Here is a 14,492-nt window from a genome sequence, read left to right on the forward strand (position 1 = left end):
CAGAGTGAACTGACTGCAAAGCGAGGACAGGGAGATGAGCACAATGTTGCAATCCTGTGCTAATCACTTTATTCCTTGTTATTATTTGTGACTGTTGAAATGATCCTGTATTACAGTTTGTAATAATAGAAGTTAAAAAAAACATAGCCACGAATAAGTCAGCTCCAGAGTTGTGTTTGTTATACTCAGCTTTGGCTCTGCTCCACTGTCAACATTAACCTAGTTATTTTAGCCAGTAAGGTTTTAGTCCTGTTTGAGAAAAGACATCAAAGCCAACCTATTATCTTTCACCATCTCTATGAAAACCTGTGTGGCTTCAAGTCTGCCCACCAGGCTTTTCACAACACATTCTTTCCATCCATCAAAATAAAATTAATGCTCACACAATGCAAATATCAATAAACACTTAGCTCTCTCTTTTCCAGTGCTCAGCAATCTTGGCTTCAGCATCCAATCAGATCAAGTGAACAACTCCAACAGGTTCTTCCCTTGATGCAGCCATTTATGTCTGACAATTAACTGCAATTGTCTACTACACACTGTATGAAATATTACAGCTGTAGAATGTGTTATACAGCTGTAGCATCTGTGTTGCTATCTCATAAGTTTCCTTAAAAATAAGGTGGCGGCCACCTGCCACAGATCTTCATTTCTACCCATGAAGGAAGCAGCTGGAAGATCCCTTAACTTGTTGCCTGTTTGCTCTCTAATACTACCACTCCTATCTGCTTTCAGGTTCTTGATTCTGGAGGATTTTACTCCCCAGTTTTCTGTTCTTTGGGTACAGCTCACTCCACCTGCACCACACAGGATCACGGAGCTCATGCTGCCACTGTGAAAGCAGCCCTAAGTCATCACTTCAGTGAGCTTCTGCTCTGAACTTGGGATCACTGTTTCTTCAGCTACAACTCATACCTACACTACTCTTCCCACTATTTTCATACCCACCTTCTTCCACAATTACTTTTCCAGGAAAGAACTGAGGGAAACACTAGAGTCAATTTTATTTTTATACTGGCTCTGAATTAATCTACAGCTTAGAAGTTGTTGGTATTTTGCCTACACTCTTGACATTGCCCTTGTGAGGGAACTGTTTTCTTGGTATCACTGATAATTTCACCCTGGTGTGACACAAGAAACAGTGACAACAAAAAGCTCACACTAAACAATAGTGGATACTCTACTTAAAGCACCAAATTAGAATGCAAAATTCAGTGAAAAATATTGTTTGTTTTAATGAAGTTGACCACATTATGAACAACAATACAATCAGTCCACATTACTTGTAATGGTAGTGTTCATTATACTTAAAGAATTCTGCAAGGCAGAAAAGCCTTTCCTTTAACCAAAAGATTTGTATGACTTGGATACAACATGCAGGGACTTCTCCTGGACTGTATCCCAGGCTCTTCCACACATGGTGAACACACCATTGCCACAACATCACCATTACAGGAAGTTTTACACCAAAGGGTGTAGAAGGGCTCACAGGCCTCATGGGACAGAGAGGGGATAACGTGGCTGACTCTGAACAAATTAACCTACTGAGAAGCTACCTCTGAAACCTGAAGAGGACAAGAATAAAAGCTCCTGATCCCAGCAGCAAATATAAAGATTTTTAATGTCACTTGCATTGCTTTTTCATGTATCTTTTCAGTCAGTTTCATTGGGAAGACGCAAGACATTTCTTTATTCAGCCAAGCAAACAAAACCTATTCCCTTCTGCCTTGTAAGAGACCCACATAATTTTTGTTATGATTTAACTGTACTTCTGCAGAGTTCACATATGCAAACTTGCAATAACTTTACAAATATCTATATTAGAATTAAATAGTATCAGCCCAGTTTCCATTATTCGTTTTAAGATATGAAAACACATCCTATTTTTTTTTAATTTAAAGTAGGTTAATGTAGCGTGATTATGTTCTACACACCTCAGAATAATACAAACACATCAAAAAAAAAAAAGCTGGCATTGTTAGAAAACCCTTTAAGGAGGGTACAAAATTAAAAGTTCCAGTCTAATAGTTTGCCATGATTTTAGTCCTAACAGATCATGGTTTAACTACAAGGTTACACTGCAACAGAAGGTAATGCTATACCCTGAACAAAACAATATGAAACTTACCCCTCTGAAATTCCAGCCCTTGGTGGAAGAAAACAAGGAAAAATTATTCTGTTGCTGCTGTTTCGGCCTGCAAGATGAGACAAAGAAAAGTGTTTACATTTTCAGCTGCCATATTTTCTATCTCAGTAACAAAATGACAATAGAGGGAGAAAAGAAAAACACTTCAAGTGCTTCAAGTCCTAAGACACTTCCTTGGTTGTACCTCTGACAGGTTTCTGTCTTCAGTGCAGTTACATGTCTTAATTCAAATTGAGCACTAAGGGACATGGCAGCCTTTCAAGCATTCAGAGATGCTCTGACTTGATGTTTGACAGCAATTTATTCCTCCCACTGATTTTCAGCAGAGACAGCCCTGACCCAAACAGTGTGTGAAGCCGCAATTTCGCCACGTGATGCAAGATGGTGCAGCAAGATGGTGGAGGGGGAAATCTCAGAGCCTTTAATCCTGACAGTGGAGCTACACAAAGCTGTAAAACAGCAAGTTAGCCAGCCTCTTGTGTGACACTAAAAACTAGAAGCTGACTTCTGTTTTTACTCCTTCCAAAAGTCTTTCTCCTACCCTATAATTAGCACTGGACAATTATTTCTGAAAAGTAACCATAACATGGCTCACTTCTCTCCTAATGAGTGCTTTTTACCAGCAAGATCCTTAATTAGTTCACAAAGGTAGGCAAACATTGCTGAGATTTTACACATGAAGTCAGATCAAAGCTCGAGCGACCTGCTGAAGCTGACCAGACCAACACATGGTTTGGCAGCAGGACCCAAGTGCTGAGCACGCTGCAACTCCAACCTTGCAATCAGACACGTTACAGAAGCGACCACACATAGGAACAGGAGCACAAAAACTTGGTTAAAAACCAGCAAATTAATGGCTGCTTGTCAAATCTCACCATCCAACAATAACACAACGTTAAAGCACTGAATTAACACAAGTTCTTCCTGCTGCTTATAGCTCCTGAAGGATGCCAACACACCATACCTCAATTTTTTTATTACAATCAGGAGAGCAATAGTTTCCACTGTCTTTTCTTCTGTCTTCTATTTTTTGGTATAAAATATTTGGTGTATGAACATTTTTGTTTTCATGTTCATTAAAACACATCATAGAATTGTGATCACAGTAAATATTTTTAGATGCCGGCATAATGCAAATAACTATAATTATGATAAATAATTTTTGTAACATCAAAGGTTGAGATGTAAATCTCCTTTTGTAACATCAAAGGTTGAGATGTAAATCTCCTTAGTTTTTCACTGTACCAGCCTGCCAACCAGAAAAAAATGTTGATGTTGAAGTGCATTGGCAAAGAGCAGAAGGCAGCATACACAACAGACTTTAGCTGTCCCACTAATAAATCCTCCACTACAGTTTTCCAAGTTAAAATATTTTGAAATTGAATTTCTAACATAAAAGCCTCACTGGAACAGTAAGTGCATTAAAAAAAGAGAAGAATGTGATAAACAAGAGCGAGTTACACAGATTATCAATTGTCCTCATGGTGTTTTGGACCTTTTTATTCACAGTTGATATCACACTGGAAACCAGTCAGATTTTTGAGAAAGCATAGTGAGCTTTCTATAAAGCTGTGCTCCTTAGTAATTTTGGAAAAAATATATGCTTGAACTTACACTTCATCATTTTGATCTTGTATGTTAATGCCATCTGTGCATTTATTTTCCCACTTTGTTAAAAATTGCAGTAATTCTATACTTACTAGGATGAATGTAGGGGAAGAAAAGACATTTCAACTTCAGTTTATGAGAGTTTAGACAATATTTCAAGGGAAATGAATGACTTGATTAAAAATTATCTATCCTCCCAATCATTCTGTAATAAGAACTGAGAACTCTGTAATAAGCAATAAATTTGTCATATCATCCATCTACGCTCAACTAAAGTCCATCCAGTAGAAGAGGATGACTAAGCAATTGTTATCCATCTCTAACTTTGCCATTCACTGACAGCAACACAAAAGACTACACAAAAACAGTCTTTATAAAGAGCAAACACATCAAATTTACATTTTGCAATAGGTATCACAACAGGTATCCTCTTCCCTCTTATCAATCAAGAGCCTTACCTCATTTTGATGAGAATGAATCTCCCCATCATTCACAATGGCCTGCTAACTCTTCTTGTTAATGCTACTGTGGTGTTATTAAAGGGCCTTAAATGTAGCAGCTTAATCAAACAACACGGTTTTACCAAAAGGAGTTAATTAACAAGTCAGACAAGCATATGGAGGTCACTGTATGCTCCTCCATGACTTGCTGACCCAATCTGGTATCAGGGTACAACAAAATTCTCCACAAAATATTTTTTTTCCACCCCATGTGTGCAGCACTCTTCTAAAATCAGACTGAAGCATTCCCTATTTTCTACTCTATCAGAGGCATTTGAAGTCTGGAACACAGTGAATGTTCCAAGTCTCCTTTCCCATTACAAACAAGCACTTCATACAGCCCATCTCAAAGGTACCAAGGTATTAGAACTGCACAAGAACTATCCCCTCCATTTTCCTGAAAGACTGTTTCAGAAATTTCACTGTTCCCATAACTAGGGATGATCTACATTAAACAGATTTAAAACGTTTACAAACACCATTCTGAACCAACATTTTCCAGCCTAACACACCCCCAAGTGAAGATGAAGTAACATAAAACCTTCTGATTCTAAAATGCACCTCAAGTGACAAAATTTAGTTCTACCAAAAGCAAGACCTCATTTACAGTTTTCAGTTTGGTCCTTCACTATCTTAAAGTGATTTTCATCACTTGGTCTTCCCACTGTCAACATCAATGAAAACTGTACTGAAAAAAAAATAAAGCATTGAAGCTTTTTCAAACACATTTTAAATTAATGTTTTGCTCTTTTTTTTTCCTACTAACACATTACTACTGTTACCTCAGATCATTCTGTTTACTGGATAGATTCTTTTTGAAGTGCAACAGGATATAAGATAAATAAGCAGCAGCTTGTGTTATAAAACTATTAAAATACTAAATAGCTATTTGATATTTTAATTGCAAAACTGTCAAAGAATTCTATTTTTGCAACAGCCAATAGATATTACACTTGGATAGGAAGGATAGGTGTCCAATAGTGTATTAGGTGCACCTAGTTTTGTAACAAAATAATTTACAAGACCAATAACAAAAATCATCACTGGCATAAGCAGGTAGCTGATAGAACAAAATAAAACATTAGCTTGAAGAAAAAAAGAGGAGCTATTAATGGACATTAAAAGTGATGAGCAGAACTGACTTTTAGAGGCACGTAAATCTAAAACAAATTTTTCAGATACCATAGGAAGAATTTTTCAAATGTCAAGGGCAAGCCAGAGATGGTTCCTACAACTGAATGCACTGTGATAACACTCTTGAAATGCACCAAATGGGTTATCACAGACTAGATCCTGGTGAGATCACAGAGATTGAGAGGAGGAGTTCCTCCCTAAAATTACTTAGAACGAGAGTCTCAGAGCTGCAATTTCTAACATGTGACCTTTCTTACACGTGGATCTCTTTTCATTTAGCTAAAAGGCACCAAAACATTTTCTCCTGGGCACCACAGTGTTAAGAAGCAAAGACTAAAAGGTGAGGATATAAAGGAACTCTGCAGACAGTGGGAGGGATGGGTCACCAAACCCTCCATCTGAGCTTGGCTTGGGCATCACTATGGAAAGTTTACTTTGGGAATAAAACCTGAAACCAAGTCCCTCCACTGGGAGGAAAGTACAAGTGGGGTCTGTCTCTTGGAGAGGCAGCCCTGGAGAAACCAAGCATTGAGCTCACCCCTCTGTGTCAAACTGCTCCTCCTCATCAGCACAAGTTTTAACTGCATATCCTCCATTTCACCTTTCTGCTCCAGCACTGGCAGCATCAGCCAGGAAATGGCAGCTTCACTTCTTAGCAACACAAATATATCTTAGACCCCTTGAAGCATTTACCAGGAATGACTGACTTGCTTACCTGCTAGCTCCCAGTGATCCTACAGTTCAGTAAGAATCATTTAGAATTTTGCCAAACAAAACTTTTATTACAGCAGGAATTTCTGACACTGATAATACCCTCTGTGCTCTGGCACTTGCTTTGACCAAGGTGCTTCTACCACGGTTTTGTAGCCTAGGGAATAAAATGCTTTTGTCCTTAAGATGCACAGGGTTTTCTGTTTAGGTTCCATCACACACACACAATGCATATACTATAAAAAGATTTTTACACACTAAATTAACATGCCTCTCAGAATAAATCAGTGGAGCTTTTTTTCTGCAACATTTACTTTGCTGTGGGTTAGTTATATAATGACAATTGGTAGGTAAAGTGTATAAAGGAATCTAAAAACTAAAACACAGACTGAATGTTGAAAAGTTTCTATTACATTTACTAACAAAATGTTTCATCTGCCTTGAAGCATGATAAGTTAAGTGAACAGTTTATGGTAGTTTATATTAAGCTCACACAACTTTTACATCTTCATCTGATCTTCCAGTCTATCTGCAAACAGAATCACTGACTACAAGAGTATTTCTAAGATATGAATATCCAAACTGCATGTTTTGTTTAAAATATTCCACTCCTACATCCGTTCAAAGATAAAAGCTCATTTTTCACATCTACACAACTACTCAGATAATGAAAGGAAAGCTCAAACCACTTGGAGACAAACTGTGCTAACTAAAATTTCTTTTCTATCTGCAGAAATAAAGGTTGTTACTACAGCTGTGAATATTTTACCAATATACTGTTAAATAATAAATAGTACCTACTGCTCAGATTTGGTCTTTCTGATATCATCTGCTCAACCCATCAATATGTACACTACAACATTGGTCAGAAAGCACATTTATTTTAATACATTGGAATAGTTGTGGTACTAAATGCCACACACAAAAAATGTCAAAATGGTTTACCTGGTGAAGCCTGAGATGTGCAAGAACATTTTAGCTTTGAACAGTAGTTTTGAATACAGACTTTCTTAGATATTTAAATAACAGGTAATAATAATGTACCTTTGGTACTGATTTTAAAAGCAGGAAAAAAGCTCATGCTTTGACCTGCTTAATAAAAAACATTGAATCATCCACTTGTAATCTCAAACACTATTTCTCTTTTGTACTAAGCCTGTTCATTTTGGCACCAAACTGAGATCGTGGAAAATTCCATTCATTTTCCAGAAGTGTAAAGCAAATCTAATACAACAGAATTTGGCTCAAAAAATATTTAAGTTTATACAAAGAGTTTACTTGATGGGTTTTTCTTGCTAAAGGCAAAGCAACTCTAAGGCTGGGTGCATGTTTGATTTGCCTGGGCCCCGTCCTGCAGACAGAAGCTCATCACAAATGGGTAACTGGGGGTGGGGAGGCTCATCAGCAGAGCAAGACTGAACACTTTGTGTCTTGAGAGAAACAAAAATACCAAGGAAAAACACAGATGACTGATTTTCAGCTGCTGTGCTGACTTCCTGAATATGAACATAATCTTTTACTGTCCTACTCTCATGAACTGGCATAAATGCATTAAGAAAGAAAAACAGCCCCTGTGAATGTGGCTGCAGAGCCAAAGCAGGTACATGTAGCAGTGAGCTGTCACACACCTACTCTTTTCCCATCCTTTCTGCAGAGCACGTTTATTTACCCTGTGAATCAATGCACCCTACCATAAAGTAGCTCTAACAAAACCCAAAGAAGCTACAAAATGCATTTTTTTCGTTTCTGTATTTGATTCATTTCCTGCAAAAATTAAAAACATCCTTATGAAAGATGAAAAAAAGAAATCTGAAGGCCAACTGAAGAGCTACTTCTCAATCTAAAACTTAGATATTCCACATGATGTAACATTTCACCTTCTGAAGAATAACAAGCTTGATCTAAAGCTTTAAAGAAATAACAAATTATTTCTTCATTTCTAATTATTGCAGGTTGATGCAATAAATGCCATCAATATACAGGACTATAAAAGCATCCCCCTTGATATCCATGAACTCTGGTCACATCTGAGAGAGAAATCCTGGCTCTGGCCAGCAGGAGGACCCAGACTTCTCTGCGGTTACACAAAGGTACAGCTGTTATCTTTATGTTTCTATTAAAAAAAAAATCAGTTTCATGAATATTATAAAAGGCTGAGATGAGAGACATAATTCACAGCTTTACTTTGACTATGCAGCTTAAAAATATTCCTGTATCGTTTCAATATATTCAGAAGAAAAAACAGCAATAACACTTGTTAATTTTTAGTCATTACCTCAGCGCATTTGTGCATCTCAGAGAGACATTAAATTCTTTGCAGGGAGCACAACTGCTCATTCAAAAGAAATGTTTGCTCATTTCCACCCAACAGCCAGGGAGGATCCTCTGGTCCATGGAGAAACAAGATCTGGTGCTAAGGTTAAACTGCTCCCATCACCACAGTGAGAAAAAGCCAAGCCTCGGGGCAAAAGCCTCGCAACACTCATGCTCAAGGAAAGACCAGTCTGCTTCGTTTTCTTTTCAAACTAGACCCTAAAGCTGGGAAATCCACTTAGGTCAGCAAGACCGGATAACTTGCTGGTTAGACAGGAAAAAAAGGTTTCCACACAGAGAAATCAAACAAGGGATTTCTTAGCTGTTCAAAATCCACCCAAATAACATTTTCATCTTTACCATAGAGAACCTACTGACACTGTCAAAACCATTCAAATGCCACATGATATTCTTGATAAAGGAAATGGGTGTGTTCTGAAAGCCCTTTCTGTTTGGATGTATCTCATCTGGCTCTTTCTGAAGGTAAACTTGAGTTCCTGAGGAGCTGTGATTCACTAACAGGCATTCAGAGAGACCAGAAGCACTGAACAGAGGGCAACAGTATTTAAAACAAGTAACACCTGGAGGCAAGTCAATCCTATACACTATTTTAAAACTTTTGTACTGCTGGTTCCTCATCCTTCATTTGCAAATTCATCTTTTTTCTGCATTACAGCTTGCATTTCACCCGAAAGGGCAAAAATTGTGGATTTGTAACTAAAACGTTGCACAGGATCATTATAGTCAATTTCGAGACTTTTCTGTGTTGAAAAGTAAAACACTCCTACACACCTTTTCAGGAGAGCTGCGTGATACTTTCACACCTTGCTCTCAAGGATATGGCACTAAGCCAGTCAGACAAGGAAAGAAATCTGTTTTTATTAAATGTGATCAGTTAAAGAGGACTAACTTTCAGCATAATGGTTCACTGAGCGAGACTGTTCTTGCTTGAAAGGTTTCACACCGAGTGACAAGAACCACTCCTGCAATCTCTATGCAGACAGACCAGAACATCTTATGTTGAGATTGTAACAGGCCTGTCACCACCAGAGCTAACAAACTAAACTTCTCCAGTGGATGCAGCCATGCCCATGACTTATTTTCAGTATTCAGTAACTACTTCTCTTAAAAAGTTAAATCATACCACAATTTTCTGTCTCCATTAGTTCTGCCTTCCAGCATGCCTAAAGGATTGGAGGCTGTCATGGCAAATTCCACTTAGCTACTTTGTCACATACAGGTCAATAACTTGGACATAAATATCTCACCAAAGATTAAATGCTGCAGCATTCTGGGGCCCTGCTCAGAATACAAGCAAGTATTTTATGATGGCATAACTACAACATGGACAACAGAAATTCTCCCACACATTGTCAGTTAAGTAAAGCACAGAATATTAAAAAGTGGGGGGAAGTCAGAAATTCATAGAATAGTACAGTCATTAAGGCTGAAAAATACCCCCAAGATCATTAAGTCCAACCTTTCACTGACCATCACCACGTCACTCAAACCACAGCACTCACTGTCACATCCAGTTGTTTCCTGAGCTCCTGCTCAGGGATGGTGACTCCACCTCATCCCTGGGCAGCCATTCCAATGCCTGACCACCCTTTCAGTGAAGAAATCCTTCCTGATATCTAATCTGAACCTCCCTTGATACAGCTTGAGGTCATTTCCTCTTGTCCTCATCACGTTATCAATAACAAAACTTTTAATGGCATGTTGCAATATTTATATCAAGCCTGAGGGATAAAGCTTCAACTTTTTCAACATTTTGCCATTTCTAGATATTTGACTTACAATTTTTTTTCTTTTAATCCCAAATCACAATACTTTATCTTTTTCCTTTGAGTGTTGTTTTAAAGACAAGCATCCAACAAAACCTGGGAGAGAACACCTATGATCTATTAGATTACCAAGACCAGTAAGTACAATAAATGCAACAAAATATTTAAGAGACAGCTGAAACATCTGTAATGCATGTGATATCAGCATGTGATATTTAGATACAAGTCATCAAGATCAAACTATGTAGCTTTTAGACTTACAAAGACATTTTTTGCTTAGAAGACTTTCACCTGCATTACTAGCAGATTGTACACCACAGGGGCCCAAATAAATAGTGATTTCACCTCCATTTCATCACATTTCCATCTGCACAATAATTCCTATTAAGTTGCATAAATAACTCTAAGAGCAACTATCAGCCCCCAGGGCTTAGAAAACTGCTTTCTGCTCATATTTAACAAAGCGCTCTTCATTTATATTCAGCTTTAACATATTTTTGTCAATCTCAAAAATAATTACCAGAATCTTGCAAATATTTACTAGTTTAGTTTCCCTTTTTCTATACATAAAAATCATTAGAACTTGTCTTTGTGGCCACAAATCCCCAGAGTACCAAAAGTATTTTGGGTTACTCCATGACAGTGAATCTACCAAATCAAGCCCTGAAATGCTTTCAAGTTTCAAAGTTTATTCATATCATAAACACCAGACTGGCTCCCCCTTTGTTCCAAATGAAAGTGAAATAAATATGAGCAAGGCAATTGTATGCACAAAGGCCAATTTACAAGTACAAGGAGAGCTAGATGCAACCACAAACAGTTTGAGGATATTTTATTTAACACTGAAAAAAATTATTTCTGAAAAAAGAAGAAGAGTTTTTGAAGGAAATTTATAAATAGACACTGAAGTCAACAAATACTGACCTCTGCCACGTGACTTGTGTGATCCTGACCTTTGTGGCACAGTGAGGTCAGAAGGCTACTGAGACAGTATTTATTAACAGTATTTGTCACATGTAAATGATTTACACAATTCTTCAAGATAGAACCAAGTTATAGTTCCTGAGCAGATTTTATGCTACAAATTTGGCTGAAGAAGTTTCTCTACAACACAGAACATTTGAAGCCAGTGACAAATTTGACACCTAACATTCCTAACACTTTTCATTGGTCTTTGGGATGATACTTCAGCAATACATTGAAAAGGTGTTTCTACTCTGAAACCAGACACACCTGTCAGCATATGTGGGGCTTTATGCAAGAGAATTACTTCCTATAAAGTAAGCAACCCCCCCATACTTTCACTGAAGGGACATTTAACATGAGATGCAAAAGCAAAATGTTTTCAGATAGTTATTATTCACAGCTGGGTTCCTGTAGGAACATTTTCTGCATCACTGTTGCCATAGTAATTACTATAGAAACCCTGAATGCAATGGACTCAAACCTGTGGTACCATTAAAGGTCTATTCAAAATATCCACTCAGGACAGAAAATGTTCACTTATGTCTACTTTTGTCAGCAACAAGTTAGGTTTTCTACTCTCTTCAATATAAATACACTAACTACATTAATTTCAGCCCAAGACCATTTTACAAGAACATACAGGAAACCTTGTTAAAATAATTTTCTTACGAGTACAGAATCCTGTATTTTAAAATAACATTATACCAATGATGGCTTTTAAATTGTTTATGTTTTGTCCCAGGTCAAAGAACATTCCTTTAAAAGTATCAGTAGGAGATATCTGGAGCTAATTTTTTCCAAAATGCATATAAAAGTATATATAAAAAAATATAATTTATTTCTATGGATACAGACACTCCTGTGCTTTTTCCTTTCCTTCTTGATTACGATCCCTGCAAAACCAGGCATTAACACATGAAGTGAGGCACAAAATGGGATTTTGTTGTAAAGCAGAACAGTGATGAGCCACCAGTGGAAGAAATTAGTAGCATTTGCACATCTGCACACAGAGCTTTGGTCTTTATTTCCATCATGTTCTGGGTTTTGTTAGGTTGGTTTTTTTTAGACACTCTCTGCTGTTATGTTTCCACTGAAACTTTTAATGCCATGCCTTTAAAATAGAGCACAATTATCTTTGTTTTCACTCTTGCTGATAGCTAATGTATTTGGGTTTCAACGAGGTACATTAGAGACACACAGTGAAACATTTAGTTATAAAAACTAAAAATCTCCCCAGTCACAAACACAAAAGAACAGCCTTTTTCAGTCTCTACACAGAAAGTACTGGAAGACCAGGACAATATTCCCAAGTTACTACAGCAGCTGAAGTAAGAGTCGAACCACAAGGGAAGAAATTAAACAGACGTTGATTTGATCGATGATGATGCAAAAGTATTTAACATTTCCTTTGTGGTCATGGATACCAGAACTGCTGTTGGTAGCCTAAGTGAGTGATCCTCCTCCTTTTGAATACATGAAGTATGTTTCTCAAGCCAAGATGTTGGATTTTTGCCAATCACACTATATCACTTGATTAATGAAACAATATCTGTGCTTTCAGGACAGCATTGTTTATTTCCAAATACATCAAAAACAATGTTTTATGAACAACTGATGTGAAAAGAGTTCACTTCAGCTGAACTCTCACCGCCTCCAACTGAAGTGGGGGTCACACATCAAGGATTTCAGGCTGCCGCAGGATGCACTGAGAATGTTATCTAAGAGCCCTCCAGGCAGATCTCCTAACCCTGACAACTTCAAACCCAGAAAGAAGAGATACACAGCAGATTTGATGTGCCAATCACTAGGGAGAAGTGGCACAGTAATGAAGAACAAGTTTGCAATTCTGATGCTACACTATGGGCTCTTTGTTCAGGGTAAAGATTGAAGATAAAAGCTGCTTTCTTACTTCCAAGAGACCGAGGTGGCACCAGAATGAGGTAAAACAGCACTCGCATGGCACGGGGTGAGATGTGAGCCCATGGCCACAGCCAGAGCTGAAGATGTGAGGTTTGGCACTGAGAACACAGGGTGACAGCAGAACCCCACCTCCTCCCACAGGCTGACTGGGCTGGGGCAGCTGAGGAAGGTCCTTCCAGCAGCAGCCCCAGGTTGTGTCCCCACCTCTGTGAGCCCCTGCCATGCCAGGACAGGGCTCAGCTCAGGCAGCGCCCGTGCTGCTGCCCTCAGCAAGGACAGGAACGGCCACGCTCTGCGGGGACCTCCCTCGCCAGGCCAGCCCTGAGCAGCATCTCTCACCCCAGCCACACATTTCACACACTTCTGCTAAACCGGAGCTCGTGTGCTCTGGCAGGTTTTATATCTTCTAAAAAACGAAGCCAGGCAATGAGTTCAAAACTCGCTGGCAAGACGAAGAGCAGAGCCACATGTCATTTCCTGAGGAAACCAGGCTCTCTTCAAACCACACACAGGCACCTTCTTTCTGCAAGTCTGACTTGCTGAGGTGCCTCAAAAAGCAAAGAAAATGGTTTCAGAACTCTGAGCTGCCATGTCCCTTAGTGTCCTACTGAGGAAGATAAAAGTTACTTGTTTGGATCTTTAAACTCAAAATGTGCCATAACTTTCATTCTTCAAGTAAATCTATGGAATAGGGGGAAAAGCTTGTTCTTTAAACTGGCATAATGAATCAACCACTATGCTTGGGGAGAAATGAAATTGCTTTTTGTCCAAATTTGTAAAATTGTGTGGCTTTTCTCAAGAGAAATATATTTTAAATTACTAGCAAGTGAAAAATATTAAATATTAACCACAAAGAGAAACATTAACACTGTGTCTGATATGTAAACAAAGAGCTTCAAGGTGATCGCTAAACTCAACTGCACTGTGAAAAAAGATGCAGAGAAGAAGCATTACAGTATTTTTACATTATCTTTAATGGAAACCAGATCAAAGCAGTTACACCTTTGCTTTAGTGGAATATAAACAGAGCTGCAGTACACTTGTAATGGAGTTCTACTGTGAGCAAAAGCCTCAGTTAACAAAAGAAATTGCTCTATAGTGCATTTGAGATGTAACTGATTGCTAAAAGGCTATTAAAGCATTAAATTACCATAGCAGACATTTATTGTAAGCATGCTCTGGTATCAGGAGTGTCAATCTTTGCACACCAATTACAAAGCCTAATAGACAATTAACACATAATAAAAGTGGGTGTAACTACGTTTTTACAACAGCTTCACACAAAAACCTGTTCTAACAGAAATCTCAAAACATGTACAAAGTACTGTGTAAAGAACCTAAAATTTTAGATATTTCACTTTCAAACAAATACAGGCAATTGAATAACTCAGCTTGTTTTCCTACACA

At 38.1% G+C, this 14,492-nt stretch overlaps 1 protein-coding gene across 1 annotated transcript in view; it reads right to left on the minus strand.

Moving 5' to 3' along the window:
• The window catches only part of ARHGEF3 (Rho guanine nucleotide exchange factor 3), a 112,991-nt gene that overhangs the window by 72,566 nt on the left and 25,933 nt on the right, over positions 1 to 14,492 (minus strand). The window contains exon 3 of the mRNA XM_058812690.1: positions 2,129 to 2,195. Coding sequence (XP_058668673.1) covers positions 2,129 to 2,195 — 67 coding nt within the window. The remainder of the gene's footprint in view (positions 1 to 2,128; positions 2,196 to 14,492) is intronic.

The sequence above is a fragment of the Ammospiza caudacuta genome, chromosome 12 (assembly GCF_027887145.1).
Source record: "Ammospiza caudacuta isolate bAmmCau1 chromosome 12, bAmmCau1.pri, whole genome shotgun sequence".
Classification (NCBI taxonomy): domain Eukaryota; kingdom Metazoa; phylum Chordata; class Aves; order Passeriformes; family Passerellidae; genus Ammospiza; species Ammospiza caudacuta.